Genomic DNA, 21,668 nt, shown 5'->3' with positions numbered 1-21,668 from the left:
TACCACTTGAGCTACAGCGTTAAAGGCACTTCTTGAGGACAGCAATTGTCAGGGAGAAGCACAGAACTCTGTTCCATCCAAATGAAACTTGATGCAATGTAAAGGCCTCTTAACTCTTTGAGTCACCATGAGCTTCCTCCTTCAGGCCCTCTCACGTGAGACATTCCAAGTCATGGTGAGTGTGTTCAACAGGAGCTCATCTCGTGAGCAAGTGCATGCAACCACTTTACATATTACCTGGGAGTCCTCATCACCTGGTAGATTAGGACAGAAGGCCTGGATCAGATCCTGCTCTGCCTGGGCTGGAGATTTAGTGGAGTAGATTCAGGCTACTCAATTGGGTTGGGATAGAGCTAGTAAAGACTGGCAGGGAGCACGACCTTCCCATACCTCCCAGGAGCCCTCCTCGAGTTGGGATGATGTCATACAGGAGAGGAAGGGTCTGGCCCCTCCAGCAGCCCCTGGGAGCTCCACAGTGGAAAAGACAGGTCAGAGTCCATCTTTGAACACAACACCAGTATATTTATGTGCACAGATATGAAACAGAAGAGACAGAGACCAACAGAGACACAGCAGGCAATGGATTCACAAACCAGTCAGATGCCTTTCTCAAGAGCTGACTAGGTGGGGACCACAGCCCCACTCACCCCAGAGGCTCCCTCCCAAAGCTGAGGCCTGCAGCTCTGCCAGGTCTGGGTGGCCTTGGCCACCAGGGCCAGGCCTCTGGCCTCTGCTCCCAGCTTCTGGATAGCCCAGAGCTTCATAAACACATTCTCACCGACCCACCCAGCAAGTGCCTTCCTGGGAGACCCCATACAGAACAAGCTAGTGGCCAGCACAAAGGGCCCTCCCTACATATTATTGCTGAGAATAAGCATAGGCCATTGTGACTGGCTGGCATTGAGGAAGGGACAGGGCAGGAGGCCTAGCAGACATCCAAAGCAGCTCAACCATGCATGTTTGTGATATGTAACTCGGAGATTCTGCCATGGCCAGTGGAGTGGCTCAGGATTCCAGAGACTCATAAAAGGCCAGCAGACCCTGCACCAGCACTCCCAAAATGCTATCAACAGCGGGACTAGCATCACACTGAACTTCTAAGCCCTGGGCACTAAGGAAATGGAGCCCAGAAGATACACAGTAGAGTTGAAGTATGGGCTGCCTGTAGAGGGATCCAAGCCTGCAGTTCCTGTGGTCAGGCCATGTATTGTAACTTCCCCTAGCTAAGGGGGGGAGGGGCCATACGGAGGGGGTTGCTCTGTGTTCCATAAGGAGTCATAGGAGCAACTGAGGGGAGGGCACCTAAAGGAAGCAGATTTGTAATGCTGAATGTTGCCAGGCACACAAGCCGACTCCAGGAACTCCAGGGCTTGGGATTTCGAGGACATGGAAAGAACTTGGTGCCAGGGAATGCCTACAAGGCAACATCTTGAGTGGTAAGACCTGGGGTGGGGGGGCTCTCTCAGGGCTTTTGGGCTGGCATTAGGGAACTCTTCGGCTGGCAAGAGCTCAGCAAATTGATCACCAGATTCATTCAGAAGGAGGTTGTTCACACAGGAGATTGCAAGAGATTGATAGCACAGAGCTGGGGGAAATCACTGTCCAGTGATTTCCACCTACAGATGGAAAGCAAATACTCCCTCCCTCAAGAAAATCAGAAACTGGGGTCACAAAATCAAATGCAGGGCTCGCCACCCATTGTGTGCAGTTTGAGATTTGAGAACCAGACTGGGAACCACCTGGAGACCTGTCCCCAGACAGAACTGCAGGGGAAAAAAATGCTACCAAAGGCCAAGTCTCCAAGCCTTTCTCTGGACCCAGACATCAGATGGTAGCTAGCTTCCCTGGCTGGTGTGGTCTGTATGACCCAGACAGAACAACGTAGGAGGAGATTCTTTTTAATTATCTAAATGCTAAAAGAAAGGAAAGGTTAGCGTTCACCTCCTAATCCTAGGGTGACCAACAGAGCATGTCTCACAGGATGGCCCACTTGCTTATAGACCCCTTCCCTCAAGAATGAGGGACAGAGCCCAAGAGGGCCTAGAATGAAGATCTTACCTGTCCACTGCCAGCATTGGACCTGTCATGAAGGGAGGGGAGCCAACCGAGATGACGATGCCCATGAATTGTGGCATGGCTAATACTGTTGGAGGGACAAAACTCAGTGGGTCAGCCTTGCTGGAAGGGTTGGAAAAGGGGCAGCTCTGAGATTTTGCTGCAGAGCTGGGCCATGGTAGAATCAGAACCCATCCATTGTTGTAGAGGGAGGCTCCAAAGAGTCCTCTTTCGGTTCCTCATTTCCATAGAGCTCCTGGCCCCTAGGAAGCTGATGGGCTTGAAAATCCATTTTCAAAGTCAAATATGACCTGGAGCTTTGCTTTTTTCCCCCATGGAACTGATTTGTCTCTAGGCTCCCATTGGGATCCACAGGGGCCCTCTCAGCTGAGCTGTGCACTGGGGAATAAATACTATTTTCAGTAGGGCCCCAGCAGGGAGAAAGCACTGCCCCAGCTCCCCACCACCACCACCACCAGAGCTGGGAGACAACTTAGAATCTCCCCTAGGCATCAGGCCAGTGAGAGAATGGCAGGTGGGGAGGGGGGGTGAGGGAGGAAGGCTACAGGCAAGCAGAGGTGGAGGTCTGTCTCAGGGCTTCACCTATGGCAGCTGCTGTGTTGGCAAGGGGGTTGAGAACATGGGATGGGACAGTGACTGATGTGGAGAAAAGGGCAGCTAGTGGCAAAGGCCTTGAACATAAGAAAGAGAGAAGGGGAAACGCCACCGAACACACGGGGATGAAAACCTCCAAAAGCCCAAGGTTGGTGGGAATCCAGCACCATGGGGGTGTGGGGAGGGGGAGGGGGGCCCCAAAGGGCCAAGGGAGCAGCATGGGGCCCTGGGGGAGGAGAGAGGAGCAGAAGATGGTTCCCCAGCCTTTGCACACCATCTCAACCACCAAGCAGCCTCCTGGCCGCCCAGTCAGTCTGAGGCTGCAGCGTAGAGGCCCCCAGGGAGGTATTGGTTGCAAGCAAGCACCTGAATATTGCCTAATGGAACCAGCCAAAGCCCAGCGAAATCCATACGGGAGGTGGGCAGGTGGCTACAGAGGTAGCCATAGCCTCCTTGGGCTTGCCTCCCACCTGCAACCCCAGTCTCAGTGTGTCTTAGCCAGTAACAGGCCCGCTGCTTCCCAAGTCCATCCTTGTAGTTCCACCGTTGCTCAGCCACAAACCTCTGGCTGGCAGCCCCATGGTGGGCTGAGCTGGGCTGAGATTCGTGGCCCTTCTCCAAAGTCCTTCTGTGGCCCCAAGATCATCCTTCCATAGAGAATACGGGGGCCGTTTGCTCTACCAGGGGGAGGCCCAGGGCTTGTGCTGAACAGCTTGGCCTCTCTGTCCACGAGTTCCATGAGGGAGCCCACCCCCACCCCTCTCCAGGCCCCGCCCCCGTCAGTCAGTCTTGATGTGGCCATTGGCCAGGGCTGGAGGGCCACTGGGCTCCCCAGGCTCCGCGTCCTTGTCAAAGCGCAGGCGGAGGGTGTTGCGAATGATGAACTGCTCCATGATGAGGGCCCCACAGAACCAGGGCACCGCGTATTCCAGGGTGATGAGGCCCATGAAGTCAAAGTCGAACTGGGAGTAGTCCCAAGGGCAGGCGTTGAACTGGCGCAGGAGGAGGCCCGTGGTGAACTCCCACAGGTAGGTCCAGAGCGTGTAGATGAGGCAGCGCACCAGCAGCGGGCAGCGCGCGCGCAGGCGCAGGTACATGCGCTCCACGATGAGGATGGAGGTGCCGTAGATGAACAGGGCCCAGACGCTCGTGACGCCCGGAAACTTCCAGTTAAAATTCACCACGAACTCCCAGGCCGCGGTAAACATCACCTCGCAGAAGTAGCCGTGGATGGCGTACAGGTACCAGCGGGACAGCGCGGTCAGGGGCTCTGCAGAAGCCATGGCGCCAAGTGAGGCCTGTTGCTGGTGACACGGGAAGACATGAGGGAGGGCGTCACCTGGTTGTCCTCCCTAGGCCAGTGCCTGGAGATTGCAAACCCACCTTTCCCTTTCCATCATCCCAAACAGGAGCTCTAACTCCCCCACACCCTCTTCCCCCCAGTCCTGCCCACCATTCTTTCCATCTCTGAGTACCCCAGATATCTATCTATCTATCTATCTATCTATCTATCTATCTATCTATCTATCTATCTATCTATCTATCTATCTATCTATCTATCTGTCTGTCTATGGAGTACCATGTGTCTGAATGAACCTGTGTCTGAATGAACCCCCTCCTCCTCCTTCTCCTCCTTCTCCTTCTTCTTTTTATTTTTTTGTATAGTACTGGGGCTTGAACTCAGAGCCTCATCCTCTCCCTGGCCTTTCTCAGTCAAGGCTAGTGCTCTACCACTGAGCTACATCTCCACTTCTGGCTTTTTTGCTGGTTAACTGCACCTACCAGTTTCACAGACTTTTCTGCCCCAGCTGGTTTCAAACTACAAACTACTCAGCTTCTACTACTCAGCTTCTAGAGAAGTTAGAATTGCAGGTGTGAGCCACTAGCACCTGGCTCCCTTCCTTTAGAAGGCTGAGTAAATTCCACCAGCTGGGATATTTTGTTTATCCACCTATCTGTTCATAAATACCTTGGGTTGCTTCCACCTGTGAACTGCTGGGAATAATGGTACTGTGATTATGAGTGTACAAACATCTCCTCCACACCCAGATCTTTTGCTCTATGCCAGAAGTGGAATTACATGATAAATTCTAAGGTTATTCTACGGTTGCCTTTTTGAAGAACTAACATACTGCTTTCCACAGTTGACATTCTAGGACCAATGCACAAATGTTCCTGTTTCCTCTGCATCTTTGCCAACATTTTTTTTCCTATTTTCTTGACAATGACCATCCTAATGAAACACCTAAAGTTGTATCTCCTTTTCTTCACTTTTTGTTGTTGTTGTTGTTGTTTTTGGTCGGTCATGGGGCTTGAACTCAGGGCTTGGGTGCTGTCCCTGAGCTTTTGTGCTTAAGGCTAGCATCCTACCACTTTGAGCCACGGTGCCACTTCTGGTTTTCTGGTAGTTAATTAGAGATAAGAATCTCATGGATTTTCCTATCAGGCTGGCTTCAAACCATGATCCTCAGATCTCGGCCTTGTGAGTAGCTAGGATTATAGATGCAGTTACCTGAAGCTGGCATTTCACATTTGTTTTTCACTGCTACATTGGATGAAGTCTTAGTGTTAAGTTTTGAGTGTCGAGGGGAAGCAGTGGGCTGACAAACCTTTTTCTCCTTCTCCCTCCTTTTCAAACCTCATTAGTTTGTATGGTCTTGCTCCCATCTTTTCCTGCTTCCCTGAAGTCTGTCCTGGACAACTGGCCTCTAGCTTTTTCGTCGTATACCAGACAGGGTCTTGACCATTCATTTGGCTCATTATCAGATGCTACCATATGTACTGAAATGTATTTATTGTTGTTGTTTTTGTGCTGGTCCCAGGGCTTGAACACAGGGCCTGATCATGGTCCCTGAGCTAGCACTCCACTTCTGCCTTTTTGGTGGTTAATTGCAGATAAGAGTCTCATAGACTTTCCTGCCCTGGCTGGCTTTCAAGCAAAATCTTCAGATCTCAGCCTCCTGAGTAGCTAGGATTATAGGTGTGAGCAACTGGTTCATACCTGGCTATACTGTTGGGGGTTTTGTTTGTTTGTTTTAAAGACAGGGTCTCATTATGTAGCTCAAGCTGGCTTCTGAGTGCTGGGATTATAACTGTGCAGTTTCTACTTTTGTTTTTTTGATGTACAAGCCTTTATGACCAACTAGCCTGCGAACTCCTTGAGGGCACATTAGTTTATAACCTTGTTTTGTAGCTGCTGGCATAGCCCTCTGCTGAACATGAGCCTAAATAACATGGCCTTTTTATGCAGAGAAAGATGTGGGAGAGTTCAAGGGTTGCATCAAGAACAGGATGGTCTGCCAGCTGCCAGAGGACACTTGGCTTGATATCTGTCAATCTCCTCTCCAAGATGGGGGTGAGGACAAAGGTTAAGAAGGCACCTGTGGACTGGGAAGGTGGCTCAGTGGTAGTATGCATACATGAGGCCCTGGGTTTGATTCCTTAGCACCACATAAACAGAAAAAGCCAGAAGTGGTGCTGTGGCTCAAGTGGTAGAGTACTAGCCTTGAGTTGAAGAGCTGAGGGACAGCACCCAGGCCCAGAGTTCAGGCCCCATGACTGACAGAAAAAAGAAGAAGAAGAAGAAGAAGAAAAAGAAGACACCTGTAATTCACCTACCAGCTGGGGATCCTGGCATCATCTTTTGGCTAATACAAGCTTCATTGTCACAATAGCTAACTCACCGTTGTGCGGCATTTACATTCTTCCTAGCACTTTAATTATACTTGTTTTCACTAGCTCTTAATTAGGATTCATGTGAAACACAGGTAGTTTTATAGTGAGTGAAGCAGTGTCACTTAGAGAAGAGTAATGATTTGTCTTACATCCTGGTTCAGTAAATGGAAGAGCAGAGACTAGAACAGATTTCTCTCTCTCTCTCTCTCTCTCTCTCTCTCTCTCTCTCTCTCTCTCTCTCTCTCTTTCTCTCTCTCTGTGTGTATGTGTGTGTGTGTTTAAACAAGTTCTCACTGTGTAGCTCAGCCTAGCTTTGAACTCTCAATTCTCCTGCCTCAGCCGTTCAGTTACTAGAGTTAAAGTCATGTTGCAAACATACTTGGCTACTTAGAACCAATATCTCCTGATTTCTACTTCAAAACTCATCCTGTTGCACCTAACTACCCATCTCCATACCAAGTATGCATCACATCACTACTCAGATGGCTGCCCAGCTCCTAATGAAGCATTACAGCATTCTTGGTCTGACATTCAAGACTTTATGATCTTGCCCTATGCTGATGTGCATCCTGTTCATTCTATGTGATGTGCCCTCTCCTCTCACCTCTACAGGCTCAAACCCAGTGTCCAGTTGATCTTCAAACAAAATATCTCCTCCTCTTCTAAATTTCTACAGCACTTCCTCTGTCTTTTTTCTTCCTTCCTTCCCTCCTTTCTTCCTTCCTTCCCTCCTTTCTTCCTTCCTTCCCTCCTTTCTTTCTTTCTTTCTTTCTTTCTTTCTTTCTTTCTTTCTTTCTTTCTTTCTTTCTTTCTTCCATCCTTCCTTCCTTCCTTTCTTTCTAAATTAGTCGTAGGGCCTGAACTCTGGGCCTGGGCACTGTCCCTCAGCTCTTCAGCTCAAGGTTAGCACTCTACCACTTGAGCCACAGTGCCACTTCCGGCTTTTTCTGCTTATGTGGTGCTGAGGAATCGAACCCAGGACCTCATGTATACAAGGCAAGCAGTCTACCACTGAGCCATCTTCCCAGCCCTTTTTCTTTGGTACAGAGTATTTTGTTATATTGCTAACATCCAGTCCCAAGCCAGACCTTTCTTTTCTGTACCTACAACATATTTTTCTTTGTACATCTCCACCTGAAATGTCCCATAGGCACCTCAAACTCCTTTCCAATCAAACTCAATCTTTCTCCCTCCCATTCCATCCTGACTAATGGTACCACCAAGCACTCAGAAACCAGAGGCCGTGAATAACTCCAGCATGTTCCGTCATTTCCCCACACTACCCAGGGTTCCAGAGAGTAAGGACCTGTCTGTCTGGTTCAGTGCTGAATCTCAATGCCTGGCACTGTGCCCAGCACACACATACGCATTCAACAAAGGAATGAAGATGTTTCTCAAGCAGTTACTAAATGCCACCTGACAAATCAGCCCAAAACTTGGTGACCTGAATCACCTTTTACTACTCAGTTCACATGTGTATGGATTAGATCTTGCCTGGCATGATTGTGAGGGTGTGAGTCATCAGAAGCTCTGTTCTATGCTTGGCTGGGGAAGTTGAGCTGGGGTCTGTCCCTCTGTTCCATAGATACACTCAGTACATCCGGCATACTCAGCATGTGGTATGTGCATTCATTTTACAGGACTTGAGGTCTCTTTAGGTTTGTGTGTATGTGGCAAATTTAGAGTACACAGAAAATTGTGACAAAACATCATGTGTGATATAACCATCTAGATGTAGTTGTTGCTAAACTTTTCTGTATCTTTACATGAATGCGCACCTTTGTAAAATCAGTCATGTGTTTGGAGTCTCCTTTCTCTTACCATTATATGAAATATTCTAGCAGCTGCTAATGCTAGCTTCAGATAAATCATAGCAAAGTCAGTACTATGTGTCACACAGAGGGCAATGGGGTCAGGGGTCATCGGGGTTTGTGACAGGTGGAAAGGTCATCCCAAGGACTAAAGATAGCAATGTCAAGATCCAGAGGACAGGTTCTGAGGCAGAAGAGTCTGGAATGGCTTTGCCAACTCTCCCTAGGAGTGTAGGTGTTAAAAGCCCACTAATGGGCTTTACGTGGGAGAAATAATCATAGTGGCATTTTAGAAATAATTCCTTCTGTTGTTGTTTGAGACAGAGTGTCAGGTTGTACTGAACTCCTTGAATGCATCCCCAACAGCAAACCATCACCAAGGGATAGATATGGAGCCTCTGAGCTCAGCGGCCCAGATCCTAACTGCCCGGGCTAGAGTCTGGCCTGATAGGCTACCTCTGTGGAATCTTTTGGGGAGTTACCCAAATGCCCCAAACCTCTGTTTCCTTACAGGAGAAGAACAATAGGAATAACTACCTCCAGGGTTTTGTGAGGCTAAATGAACTCATAGACATGTACTATCCAATATAGCAACTGTTCCCGAATGGGTACTGTCCTTCCTGGCCCAGAGCCAGGCATCTATATAGCCTTTCTTTCTTTTTTTTGGGGGGGGGGGGGCGGTCATGGGGCCTGATCTCTGTGCCTGGGCTCTGTCCCTCAGCTCTTCAGCTCAAGGCTAGCACTCTACCACTTGAGCCACAGCGCCACTTCCAGCTTTTTTTTTTCTTTTTTGCTTATGTGGTGCTGAGGAATAGAACCCAGGGCCTCATGCATGCAAGGCAAGCACTCTACCACTGAGCCACCTTCCCAGCCCTATATAGCCTCTCTTGGTTCAAGGGCCATGTCCTACCTGAGGAAGAATCACAGTGCTCTTGTCCTCACCAGTCTCAGGACAGCTTTCCCTACGAGCCGCAAGGTCTTTACCCTACCCAGAGTGCCAAGCCAGTCAGCCAGGCAACACTGACGAAACAGTAACCTCACACACAGTCTAGGAGAGCTGCCCACTTCCCTGTGACTGAATTGAGGTGAAGGGCCAGCCCTGAGGATCAGGCTTGGAAAGAAGGTAGAATAAAAGGGTGGGCATGCCAAGAACAGAAGCTCACTTTATCCTGAAACCCCTCTTTAGGCAAAGAGATTGACTCCAAGGAAATGCAGAAGAGGCTGACAGCCCCTGAGACCTGTGGCCCAGGCACAGGGATACAGAGACCACTCGACCTTCTGCCATGACTTGGCTCCTTGGAACTTAGAGCTGCCTGCCTGACCTGCACACCCATCCCTGGCCCTCTCTGGGCAAGGGAGACGTGCTCCCAGGATCCTGGGCCGAGAAAGGGGTTTCCCAGTCAGTGTTCTCCTACAGCAGCCTGATATGACTACATGGATCTTACTCAGGCCAGCCCCCCCATCTTGATGCTGATTTTGAACCCTGCTCTCTTGCATCTGATCTCATCTTCCTTGGGAGGTCAAGAATGGTTTCCTAGCTGGTGAGAAACCACAGGCTCCAGTCTTTCCTAGGTGATCTGGAAGAGCTAGATTCCAAAACCCTCAGCAGAAGTAAGATGAAAGGGTGAAAAGGTGCAAACTCAGAACAAGAGGAAGAACAGGGGGAGCCCCAGGCCTGGGTTCTTTTTCTGGACAGCAGGAAGTACTTGTAAAGATGAGACAGAAGCATACCTAGGCAAGGTCAGATCTTGTCTGAGGGGTTGTGCCAGGAAAACACAGTTGGTGCTCTCAAGAAGAATGAGGTCAACTGAAAGACCTGGCTGGGGAAAGAAGATGGGACTTCAGACAAAGGAACATGAGACAGTGTTTGGGGCTTGGATGCTTGGGGTAGGGGGTGGGAGGATGGAAGATACTAAGATTAGAGCTGGGGCTCTGGCTTGGGAGTATGTTCAGAATTCAACTCCCAAATCTATTTTCTTTTCCCTTCCTTCCTTCTTTCCTTCCTTCTTTCCTTCCTTCCTTCCTTCTTCTTCTCTCTCTCTCTCTCTTTCTTTTGTGCTAGTTCTGAGGCTTGAACTAGCCAGCCATGGTGGTACACACAGGTAATCAGAGAGGAGGATGAGGCAGGAGGATCACAAGTTCAAACCAACCTGAGGCTTGAACTCAGGGCCTGGGTGCTGTCTGTAAACTTCTTTTTTGCGCAATACTAGCTCTCTCCAACTTGAGCCACAGCTCCATTTTCAGCTTTTTGGTGGTTTGTTGGAGATGAGTCTCACACACACACACATTCCTGACAGGAATTGTTGGCTTCAGATCTCAGCTGTGTCCAGCTAGCCAATCTTATTTCTGACAATCACAGAAGCCGTGGCTAGACCCTGAGCGAGGAGAGGCTCACCACCCTCTTCTGGGCTCTAGTCTCCTTAAACTAACCCCCTTTCCCTTGGACCCCTTCCAATACTTCCTTACTCAGCCCGGGAATCAGAGTCCTGGGAAATCCTGAGCAAGAGGAACTTGCAGCTTGGTGGGTGTTGGCTTCTTTCTTCTGGTGACAAACAGCCATCCTGAGGACTGTGATACAAGGAGTGGACAGCCCAGAACAGAAAGTTCAAGTGTGTAGGCATGCGTGAGAAGGGCTGGAAGCAGGAAAAAAGCTTTTGGAGAGCAGTGATGACTTAACACGCAGAAGTTTGGGAAATAATGATTCTGAGAAGCCCTTGCTGATGAAGAGCCTGAGAACAGGGAATCCCGTGAAGGGCCAGAGCTCCAGGTGACTTGTCAGAGAACTACCTATTGTGGCAAAGCGGAGAAGTCCCTAGGAGAATCTTACCTGCTCCTCTTAGAACCTGCTAAGCTCTGCCACAGTGTGGCAGAGAAAAGTGAGAGCAGAGCAAGCAGCAGAGACTGACAAGGAGATGGCCTTAAAAGACTACGACAAGCTGTAGGCAAAGCCAGACGGAATGATTGCCTTTGGTTTTGCCAAAAACTCTCATCTTGTTCCAGGAAGCTGAGTGCCCACAACACAATGACTCTGGGAATTTTTGTCCCAAGATGCATCTTCCTGGAAAAATAGACTTGCCTGCATGCAATTAGGCTGGCCACACCATCCACTTCCCTCCCAATCACTACATTTCCATGTTCTAGGGAGACACACAGCACTCCTAAGAGGCCCTGGGGACAAGGCAGTGAGATTCAGCTTTAGAGACCTCAAGTCTGTCTCTAGCTAGGTCTGTGCTTGGGGAGAGGAGAGTCAACAAGAGAAGGATAATTATTCCATATCTGGGGTAAGTTAAAAGTTCTAAAATTGTTGGGTGCCAGTGGCTCAGGCCTGTAACCCTAGCTACTCAAGAGGCTGAGATATTAGGATCATGGTTCAAAGCCAGGCTAGGCAGGAAAGTTTATGAGATTCTTATCTCCAATTAACCACCAAAAACTAAGAAGTAGAACTATGGCTCAAGTGGTAGAGTGTTAGCCTCAAGAAACAAACAAACAAAAGAATGAAAGAAAGAAAGAAGAAAAGAAAGAGAGAACAAGAAAAAAAGGAAGGAAGAAGAAAGGAAGGAAGGAAAAGAAAGGAAGGAAGGAAAAGTTCTAAAATAATTCTGAGCTAGGCAGCTGGGAAGGTGGCTCAGTGGTAGAGGGCTTGCCTTGCATGCATGAGGCTCTGGGTTTGATTCCTCAGCACCACATAAGCAAAAAGAAAAAAGCCAGAAGTGGTGCTGTGGCTCAAGTGGTAGAGTGCTAGCCTTGAGCTGAAGAGCTGAGGGACAGCGCCCAGGCCCAGAGTTCAGGCCCCACGACTGGACCCAAAAAAAAAAAAAAAAAATTCTGAGCTAAACTTGTAGCAAAGGTAGTGTGAGGAGGAAAACAGCTTTTCTCTAGGGCCAGAAAGGAAGCAAGAGGGGTGGGGAACCTGTGGCCACTGGCTGGGTATGCTTGCTATGGGTATTGCTCAGGACAGATTTGAGGAGGAAAGTCCATGAGACTCTTATCTCCAATAAACTACCAGAACAGGCCGGAAGTGGTGCTACGGCTCAAGTGGTAGAAGGCTCACCTGAGCTGAAGGACAGTGCCCAGGCCCAGAGTTTAAGCTCTCTCCACCCCCACCCCCGTCCCCCGCAAAAAGAAAAAAGCTGACCCTCGCAGGACCATGGCAGCCCTCAGAGCCTCAGTGTAAGAGCCATTCTTGCCAGGGGGTGCATTACCCAGAGCTTTCCTTACTGCCAGCCCTGCTGTGGAAATGCCAGCCAGGAGCAATGGCCTGTGTGCAGCTGCCTAGAGGAGCCATCTGCCCAGAGTATCAAAGACAACTGCTCCACACAGGATTTTAGAGGGACTCAGAGAGTAACCAAATTCCTACCTGGAAGCATGGGCGAAGGTGGCAAGTGGGCTTGGTGAGTGGAGCCAATGCTAGCCTAGAGGTCCACAAGCCTCAGGGTACAAAGGGCACCCTTCAGATGGGATCCACAGGCTGAGCATCTGAGTATACATTAGACTGCTCTTCTCAGACCTCCATATGACTTCTTCTCTGTTGTTCGTCTATCTCAGCTCAGCTGTCACCCCTGAGGCCTTCTCTGGCTCCCCAATCCAACATAGCTCATGTCTTCCCATCTTTTTATTTGTTTTTGGAGACAGGGTCTCACTCTTATCCCTAGCTGACCTGGAACTTGCCATCTTCTTACCTCCGCCTCCTGAGGGCTGGGATTACAGGCATGTACCACCATGTCCAGTTATTCCCTACCACCTTATTTTCTTCACAGCATTTTGCTGCTTATTTATGGTATGTCCCAAATTGCAATGGAGGACGGGGCTTTGTTTTCTTCAATTGGGGTAACTTCAACAATACTTGGGGAATAGATGGATGGATGGCTGGGCCTAAACAGGCCCAAACCCTTAAATACTGATTAGGCAGTTGTAAACCACTAGCTGGCTCAGCTTTTCTCCTCTCCTCATCTTGAGGAATATAGCCCTTAAATTTTTAATTCTAGCATTTAAAAATAGCTTTATTGTTTTTTTTCAATTACTAAAACAACATGAGTTCACAGCTGAAATTTAAATATTATAAAAAGGAATGACTTAGCAAGCAAAAGCCTCTTCAATCCCACATCTTAGAGAAAGCCACTTTTAATGTCTATAGTCGATCCCATTAAATAACTTTAAAAGAATTCAATCCATGCACCATTGAAAGGCAAAGCACTCATCACAACACCAAACTAACAGCCACGATCATTTCCTCTGTACAATCCCTCCTCATGGATGAGTTTCACAGTCCTCACAACATGCTTGTTCTATACAACCTGCCATTTTTACTTAGAACTTTTTCAAAGTTGTAATAGAGCCTGCATGCTCATTATCAAAATGACTATGTGATATTCTACCAAGTTGAAAACTGTAATTAGCCAAGATACTCAAATGAAACCATTATTTCCCATTTCCACCATTCCACTATTTCCTCTATTAGAGATGACACCCCCGAAATTCCTTGTATTTCGGCAAGAGCCATTTGCTTTTGGGGGACTATTTCCTAATGAAAGATTTCTATTTTTTTTTTCATTTTTAGACAGTACATCATTATGTAGCACCGGCTGACCTCAAAATTACCATCTGCTTGCCTGAGCTTCCCCAAGTGCTGAGATTACAGGTATGTACCACACCACTCCTGGCCCTATTGAAATATTTTTAATGAGTTAGTTCAGGTGTGGAATCACTAGATCAAGGTGTACAACAGTCTTAAGGACAATGCTGTAGATTTCTCAAAGGACCTCCATCACTGCGGGGGGGGGGGGGGGCGGTCCGCGGGGGGGGGGGGAGGGGAGGAATAGACCTTACATCTGAGTCACTACATTCCCTTAATGGCCTCATGGCTGACTCCCTACTCCCAATCCCCCTCAAGTCCATGCTGGGTCATACCACTCAGGCTACAAATATATACAAGAGGACTGTTTGAAAGACCTGTTAATCACAACCTGGGCTTGAAAGCCCAAAGCTGAGCATGAAAAAGCTTCTGCTCCTGAGCTGCAAACGTGTATCTGGAGAGTCAAGATCTGCCCACAGCTGAGAAATAACCCAGTGACCCCTTTTCCATCTCCTCCCAGGCTCCTGCACAGAGGCTCTGGGCTCCCATGGACCAGCCCACAAGCTCCCAAAAGCCTGTCTGCATAAGACCACCAAAGCACTAGCTCTGTTTTCCCTACCTTGCAAGGAGCTCTTTTCCTACTGGTCTTAGACCCCACTGTTGGACTGTCTGCTCTGTACAGATATAACAGCCTTCAGGCCAAATGGACTTTGTTGGGGCTTGGGACTACAGCGAATTGTTATTTTTTTAAGCACTAAGGAAACGTTAGAGGGACTAGGAAGGTGGATAAGTGGTTGAGTGCTTGCCTTGCATACATGAGGCCCTGGGTTCAATTCCTTAGCACCACATAAGCAGAAAAAGCCGGAAGTGGCGCTGTGGCTCAAGTGGTAGAGCACTAACCTTGAGCTGAAGAATAAGGGATAGCGTCCAGACCCTGAATTCAGGCCCCACGACTGACAACAAAAAAAAAAGAAAGAAAGAAAGAAAAAGAAAAGAAAAGAAAAGAAACGTTAGAGGCAGAGGCTTGGGGTGGGGGTGGGGTGGAGGAGAAGAAGGGCCAGATGAAGACAGAAATGGTTCCTTGGTCAGAGGTCTTTCACCCTACATGGGGTTTCTCTGGTTTTAGGAAGAGGTGCTGCTGAAAAGCAAAAGGACTTGCTCCTCCTGGCTTCTTGAGCGGTCATTTTCATTTTATTTTATTTTTTGCGGTTCTGGAGTTTGGACTCAGGACCTCTTTCTTGTTAGACAGGTGCTCTACCACTTAAACCATGCCACAGCCCTTGTGCAGAAGCCATCTTTTTGGCAGTATGGGGGTCACATTTTTGGTAGCTAAGTTTATTCCACAAATTCCCTTCTCTAGGAGGGACCCTAGATATTCTACTCAAGGTCTCTTGGACTGTACTATAAGAATTGCTCATGGCAAAAGAAGCTCAGGAACAGTACCCAGGACCCGGGTTCAAGCCCCAGGATTGGCAAATACAAAAAGAAAAAAAGAAAGAATTGCTTATGGCATTGGAAAGAATCTTCATTCAAGGATAGGCACACATCCCACTGCACAGAAGTAAAACCTGATACCCTAAGTCCACAAGAGCCTATTGATGAGAAAGAATGCAGGAATGGCCTCTCCCAGGTGCTAGTGCCTGGCTTCACTTATGTCAGTCAGTCTGGGTCTGACCCAGTTTTTAGATGTCAGGTGGCTGCAAGATGGCTCCAACAGTGACATGGCCTGAAATGTTCCATTCTGCCTAGCCGTTCTAGAACTGTAGCCACATGACAAGCCCTTGGACAGACTGAGAACTGAAATCCCTGGACTCATGCCATTTCAGATGCGACACTGAATAGACAAACAGGCAGGGGCATTTTTTTCATGTTTTGGTGCCAAAACATACTCACTTATCTCAGCCTTGAGTGAGTGGTTCAGAACTGACATCAGGATCACTGTGTAGGCGAGCTCTGGCTTAACCTTTGTCTTGGTGCCACACCAGGGATCAGCAATGTGGGCAAGTATCAGCCCCAGGGCTCAGCTGATCCTTGGCTTCCATGTGCCCCTGGGAACAAAAGAAGAGGCCTTTGTAAACTTAATCTTCCCCAGCCCTGAGCCACTACACCAGCCAGAGATTCAGGTGCAAGGCCCAGTGTTCTATAGCAGCCCACCAGTTCCCTTCCTCTCCTGGAACCTGCCATCTCGTCTCTGCGGTCCTGTCTGCTCATGACTGGTGATAATCACGCCATGAGAGCCTGAGCTGGTTCTTGGCCAGTCCACACATGGGGTCAGGACTTAGGACCTCTTGTGTCACGAGTGAATGAGTGTGTACACACTTGTAAACCTGAGACAGAATATAATTTTAAAATCTAGCTTCATTCTTAGCTTCAAATGACACTTTTACCTCGCAGTGGGCACATCTGTTATCAAGGGCAATTGAGAACCTCATAGAAGGCACACATTGTAGGACATCTGTTTTAGAATTTGGGGAATCAAATATAATCACACACAGAAAAATAAAAGGCAAACAAAAGATGTGCTAAAACCCTTTACCTGCAATCCACCATCCTAATATTTATCTCTTTATATATATTTTTAACCATGATTATTGTTAAGGCCCTTACTATTTATATTAACAACTGGCTCTAAACTGATATAAATCTTACTGCATAGTTTTACTACATGCATGTTTTTAATAATACCCCCAAGATTTGACCATTTGTTTTTGGTTTTTTGGTGCAGGCCCTGGAATTTGAACTCAGGACCTGGGTAATGTCCCTGAGCATTTGTGCTCAAGGCCAGCTCTCTACCACTTGAACCACAGCTTCACTTAGGCTTTTTTGGTAGTTCATTAGAGATGAGTCTAGTGGGTTTTCCTGCCCAGGCTGGCTCCAAACCACAAGATCCTGGGATCTCAGCCTCCTAAGTAGCTAAGATTACAGGCGTGAGCCACCAGTGCCAGCTGATTTGACCATTTGCTAGAGAGGTCAACATATTTTGTTGTATCGTGTACACAGATGTAGACTTCCCTTGGGAACCCCCTTGACCCAGAGCTTGCACAAACCCAAGAGGAGGGCTCAGCCCAGCAAGGTGGCTTCAGTGAGAACAGTGTGTGGCTGATGACAGCCCCATCCCCCTCTCCACTCAAGAAGGGTAGGCCACAGAGGTGCCAGCTTGTGCCAATGCCCACATCCAGCTCCTTCCCTCTCCCTCCTCCAGACTTTTAACAGATACAAACCCTTTCTCTCCCTTTGTCCCCTAAGCTGATAACTTGCATGGGAGGAGAGCAAAGAAGGAAAAGGGAAAGGGTTCAGGACTTAATCTCACTATGTCAGGTAGATTTGGGGGTGCCCCTGGGCCTCCCCTTGGGGCTTCTGTGCAGAGAAAAGTGAAAGTCAGGTATGAAGCGCAGTGGTGGCTGTGCTCGGCCTTGCCTGGCCCTGGCCCTCCCCAGCCCTTCCACAAACAGGAACCTCCAGCTCACCCCCACTGTACATCCTCCTCCCCTCTCCCAGTCTGCCAGATGAGGGGCAGGGGTCACCCTGGCACATACCTATCAGCTGGAAGAAAGGGCCTTAACGAAGTATGCCTGATAACTTCTACTACCAGCACCACTGTGACACATGGCCTAAGATGTTTAGTCTTACTCATGAGCCCTTCCCCTTCCCCGGGGCCCTCAAAAGACCACAGCAGAGCAGGAGACAAAACAGAAACGGAAACCAAAGACCACATCCTGCCAGTGGAATCTGGTGGTGCTACAGTCAGGCCTGGAAGCCTGCTGTTGACTGAACTGCTGTCCTGAAAGATGAAGGCACAGTGGTTAGAGCAGGTCCCTCCAGGAACCAGCCTCTGGCTGGATACCTGCTCTGCTTCCTGGTCTGCAAGCCTTTGCCCAAGGAGTGGATGAGATGCTAGTATAGCAGGATTTCCACCTCTTCCTGGAAGAGCACAAGCCATCCCTACCTCCCTCTGACTCTCCCTGTCCTTCTAGAGCAAGTGCCAGTGGACAGAGCTCACCAAGCTCCTGGTAGATTACAGGACCCCAGCTAAAGGTCTGTGGGGAATAGGAATGTGGGAAGGGCCCTTTAAGCAAGGAGCCTGTTGTGGAACTTGAGCTTTTCTAGTGCATCATCTCACGTTCAGCACTCACATGGGAGTGACAATAATATCTCCAAGACTTGATATTTGTATTCCACTTTAGGAACAAAAACACAGGCTCAGGAGAGTAAGGGATCTGGCTAAGTACACACGTTCAATGCAGATCCCATTCCTCAGATTCCATGTGCCTCCCTGGAGCCCTGTACAGAACCCCTTCAAAGCATGCTCCTAGGATATGGACCATGCTTCCACTCACCCATCTGAAAATCACTCCATGTGTCTGTCTCCCCATCATGTGATGAATTCCTGGAGGCCACAGAATTTCTGTTGAATGGGCAGATAAGCAGGGTAGACAGGGCCCAGCTAAATTCTTGAGTGATAACCGCTCCTAGTAATGACTGGAATTAGTCTCTAATTTCTAAAGCATCACGGAAGAGCTGTCTCCCAGAAACATACTTACAATAACCAAGGCTGTCTCTGAAAATGCCATCACACTGGCTGAGGTGCAGAGAGATTGAGTAGACGGGTTGGGGGGAACATGAAAAAAAAAACACACACAGGGAGACCTGGAGGTGTGGCTCAAGTAGCAGAGCACCCCAGACAGGCACCCTTGGGGCCATTTCAGGTTCCTAGATTGTCAGGGGTCCAGACTAGCTCAGACTGAAAAACAATAGTGCCTATTTTCTTATTTCTACAACGAGCAGGCAATCTCAAAAGGCACAGCCAGTTTTCACTCACAAGGATTGATTTCCCAAAGAGGTTTAACCAGCAGCTGCTGGCAGGAAATTCCTCTGTATCATTTTTTTCTCCTCTGTAACTATTTAGGGTAAGCTGGGCTTGCAGGATTCAGTCCAGTTCTCTGACCGGAACTTAAATCTTCCCCAGCCCCCATCTCCATGTCCTGAACCCAAGACTGGAGCCAGAATGGATACAGGCAAGCAAACACCATCCTAAACATTTACCTTCCCATTCTCCTCTTCTCAAACCTCCCAGAAAAAGATAAAGCACTCTCCTTCACAACACAGAATCTTTCTCAAATGTATGGGACTTCCCACATACTTCCACCCAGTAGCTCTCCAAGAAGACAGCTGCTTATTCCAGAATTCATCATGATGGATGCTCCCACTACAAGATAATGCCAGATGCTTGCTTTTGAGGGCTCAGTCCCATAATACTGCCCCTCCAGATGCCAATCACAAGCAATAACAAGTTATCACCTGTATTTCTGATAGGCGGAGTGCAAATCAGTTCCCAAGACCCCTATTTGTTCCCTACTTGGTTGTCTGGTTCCTGGGACAACCATATGAAAGAAATGAATGTAGAAAAATACAGGGACAGGATTTACACTTGGCTACCTCCCAGTACCTCTATGTTCAGCCACTGGGAGCACAGCAAATACTGATGTCCGAGAGTTCATATCCTTAGAGGTGGGTAGATGGGGCTAGATGGTCCAACCCTCTAATCTCATCCTTTGGTCTTTTGGTGTATGGCCCAGGCCAGGCTAGTTGAGGGTTCCAACGTAAGGGCTTTATTTGTAAAAACTCAGGTGCTACCAAAAGTTCCCATTTTCAATAACACAAGAGTCTGTGACAGGAACCTGGACAAATAACAACTAGATCTCTTAAAATATATGCTTCCTTATCCAGGTGCCCACAAAGTAAAGAGAAAATTCCCAAAGACCCATTAGGGAGCCCTCTGGTTCCTCCAAGTCCTTAGTTCTTCTCAGATAACCCAGAGCAATTGCTTTTACTCATCCTGGTAGTAAAACCAACCCTGAAGACTAATGGAATTGGCAACTTCGCAAACCACAAAGTGACCACGCACAGCTGCAAATGCAATTGGTCTTTCAGTCCTCCAAAGGACAAGTGGTATTTGGCCCCTTAGAAGCAAGGAAGAGACAGGGAAGTGGGTAGAAATGGCAGTTGGAGTCCCACTGTACTTGTCCTTGTCCATCTACTTGGTCCCCTCACTCTAGGATTGGACCATGGATTTCCCTGCCTACTCTACACCATACCTCTGTCTTCTCCTTCATTTGGAGGCCACCTTGTCTATCAACCTTCCTCTCCTTCCTTCTTCCTCCCCATGTAGTTTATTGTACCTTACCTGCTTCTTCCAAGTCCCTCTCTGAGCAAACCCTGAAGGGCCAACTCCTATACCTGGGAGGTTGGTCACTGGCCTCTTTCCTTCCCCCACCTCATCCTACTCCCTGGCACTGAGTTGCTCCTGCTTGCTGTCTGATAGGCGGGACAGCTGCTAGGCTCTCTAATTAGCTGCCTGGCCACCTTCCCAGAGCTAGGCATGTGTTACAGTAAAGAGCTTCCTTCCCGCCCTTCAGCCATAATCCCCCATGCAGATCCCATCAGGCCACAGCCAGGGGGCTAGAAGCCTTGTCACATGAGGCCAGCAAACCTTCTCCTGTCAGCCAGAAAACAAGAGAGAACAGCCTCACACTCTCATTGACAGCATGATCTGGAGTTTATCTGGGTTCTTCCCATGACTGTCCATGTCCTTTAGGAACAAGGACTTTGCCCTTTGTCACCTCATCAGAGCAGGCAGAGTCGGAGGGTCTCTTGGAGTATAAGGCTGGACTGATCCACCAGTGGGTCACTAATGCTCTGCTTCTACAACTAAGCCACTCAGTTCAAGAACCTGTTATTCAAGGTATTGAGTTCCAGCAGTACTCATGGAAGGACAGACATAGTACAAGGTGTAGATAAGACAGTGCTCCTGCCCTGACCCTCCCCTCCCTCAGATTGATGGAAACATGATGAATGAGTAAACAATCTATCACTCATGTTCTGCTGTGAAGAAGGGAAAAGGCTATATTCCGGAAAGCTAGTCTTTCTCCCCTCCTTTCCTTCTTTTCTTTTCTTTCTCCATTGACTACTTAAACCCAGGGGCTCACAATTGCTAGGCAGTTGCTCCAACCACTTGAGCCATGCTCCAAACCCTATTTGAAGGTTCTGATAATTTTTCCCAGAGCTGACCTAGAACTTTCAGCTCAGCTACCTCTACCTAGTGTGAGCACCTTGGATTATAGGTAAGTGTTCCATCATGACTAGCTAGGGAGAAAGATATTGGTAGCATTCAGGCATAGATAGGAAAGATGAGAAGAAATCATTCAAAGAGCTTAGGGAGAGGGAATAGTAGGTGAAGAGAATCTTACATCAGTGCAAGGTAAATAGTTTGAGAAATATTAAGGCCAAGTGATAAGACTGTGTGCTAAGTATAAGGCCCTAGCTTCAAAAGGATCAAAGAAAAAAAAGGGAAGGAAGGAAGGAAGGAAGGAAGGAAGGAAGGAAGGAAGGAAAATAGCAAGGCCAAAGCAGTTGGTATCGGTATGGTTCAAGGGCAAGGAATGGGGGCACCATCATGGTAAAACATCAGATCATCCTGGCTCCATGATTGTCTAGGGATGGATATATGCTCCAATAGGAGCCAATCCTGAGGTTCTGGTTGGAATGAATGAAAAAGAATGCTACAAGAGGCTACTGCCGTAACTAAACCCAGCACTAGATCCAACATGGTAGGCTAAAAGCCAAAGTTCCTCACCACCAAGCAGAAATTAAACTGCTTATAGGAACTTCAGATAAATCAGGATTAGAGATAATAGTCAAATTTCTCACCTAGTCAAGTTTCATTTTTGTTGATTTTGTTTTATTCTGGGTTTTTGTTTCTGTTTTGTCTTCTGCTGTGCTGGGGCTCCAACCCCAGCTTCACCCACAAACAGGACATTTCAGTTAACACAATGGAGTCCCCTCTGCTTTAATTTTTTTTGGGGGGGGGGTCCAGTGTGGGGCCTGAACTCTGGGCCTGGGCGCTGCCCCTCAGCTCTTCAGCTCAAGGCTAGCGCTCTACC

General features: G+C 48.2%; 1 protein-coding gene across 6 annotated transcripts in view; it reads right to left on the bottom strand.

Annotated features, from left to right (window-relative positions):
- Positions 1 to 501: 501 nt before the first annotated feature.
- Positions 502 to 21,668, bottom strand: part of LOC138809395 (transmembrane protein 229B) — a 43,945-nt gene continuing 22,778 nt past the window's right edge. For 2 of the 6 annotated variants that reach the window (XM_069995917.1, XM_069995915.1), the window contains exons 2-3: positions 15,622 to 15,776; positions 502 to 3,974 (exon numbers count right to left, since the gene is read on the bottom strand). In XM_069995917.1, the coding sequence (XP_069852018.1) occupies positions 3,450 to 3,953 (504 nt within the window). In that variant the 5' untranslated portion in view covers positions 3,954 to 3,974; positions 15,622 to 15,776 and the 3' untranslated portion in view covers positions 502 to 3,449. Of the gene's footprint in view, positions 3,975 to 15,621; positions 15,777 to 17,264; positions 17,320 to 18,065; positions 18,198 to 21,668 lie in introns of those variants that run through there. The other 4 variants (XM_069995913.1, XM_069995914.1, XM_069995916.1 and 1 more) reach the window with 4 other exon arrangements.

Source organism: Dipodomys merriami, unplaced genomic scaffold (genome assembly GCF_024711535.1).
Source record: "Dipodomys merriami isolate MVZ:Mamm:240054 unplaced genomic scaffold, mDipMer1.0.p SCAF_497, whole genome shotgun sequence".
Taxonomy (NCBI): domain Eukaryota; kingdom Metazoa; phylum Chordata; class Mammalia; order Rodentia; family Heteromyidae; genus Dipodomys; species Dipodomys merriami.
This window is presented reverse-complemented; position numbering and strand designations above follow the sequence as displayed.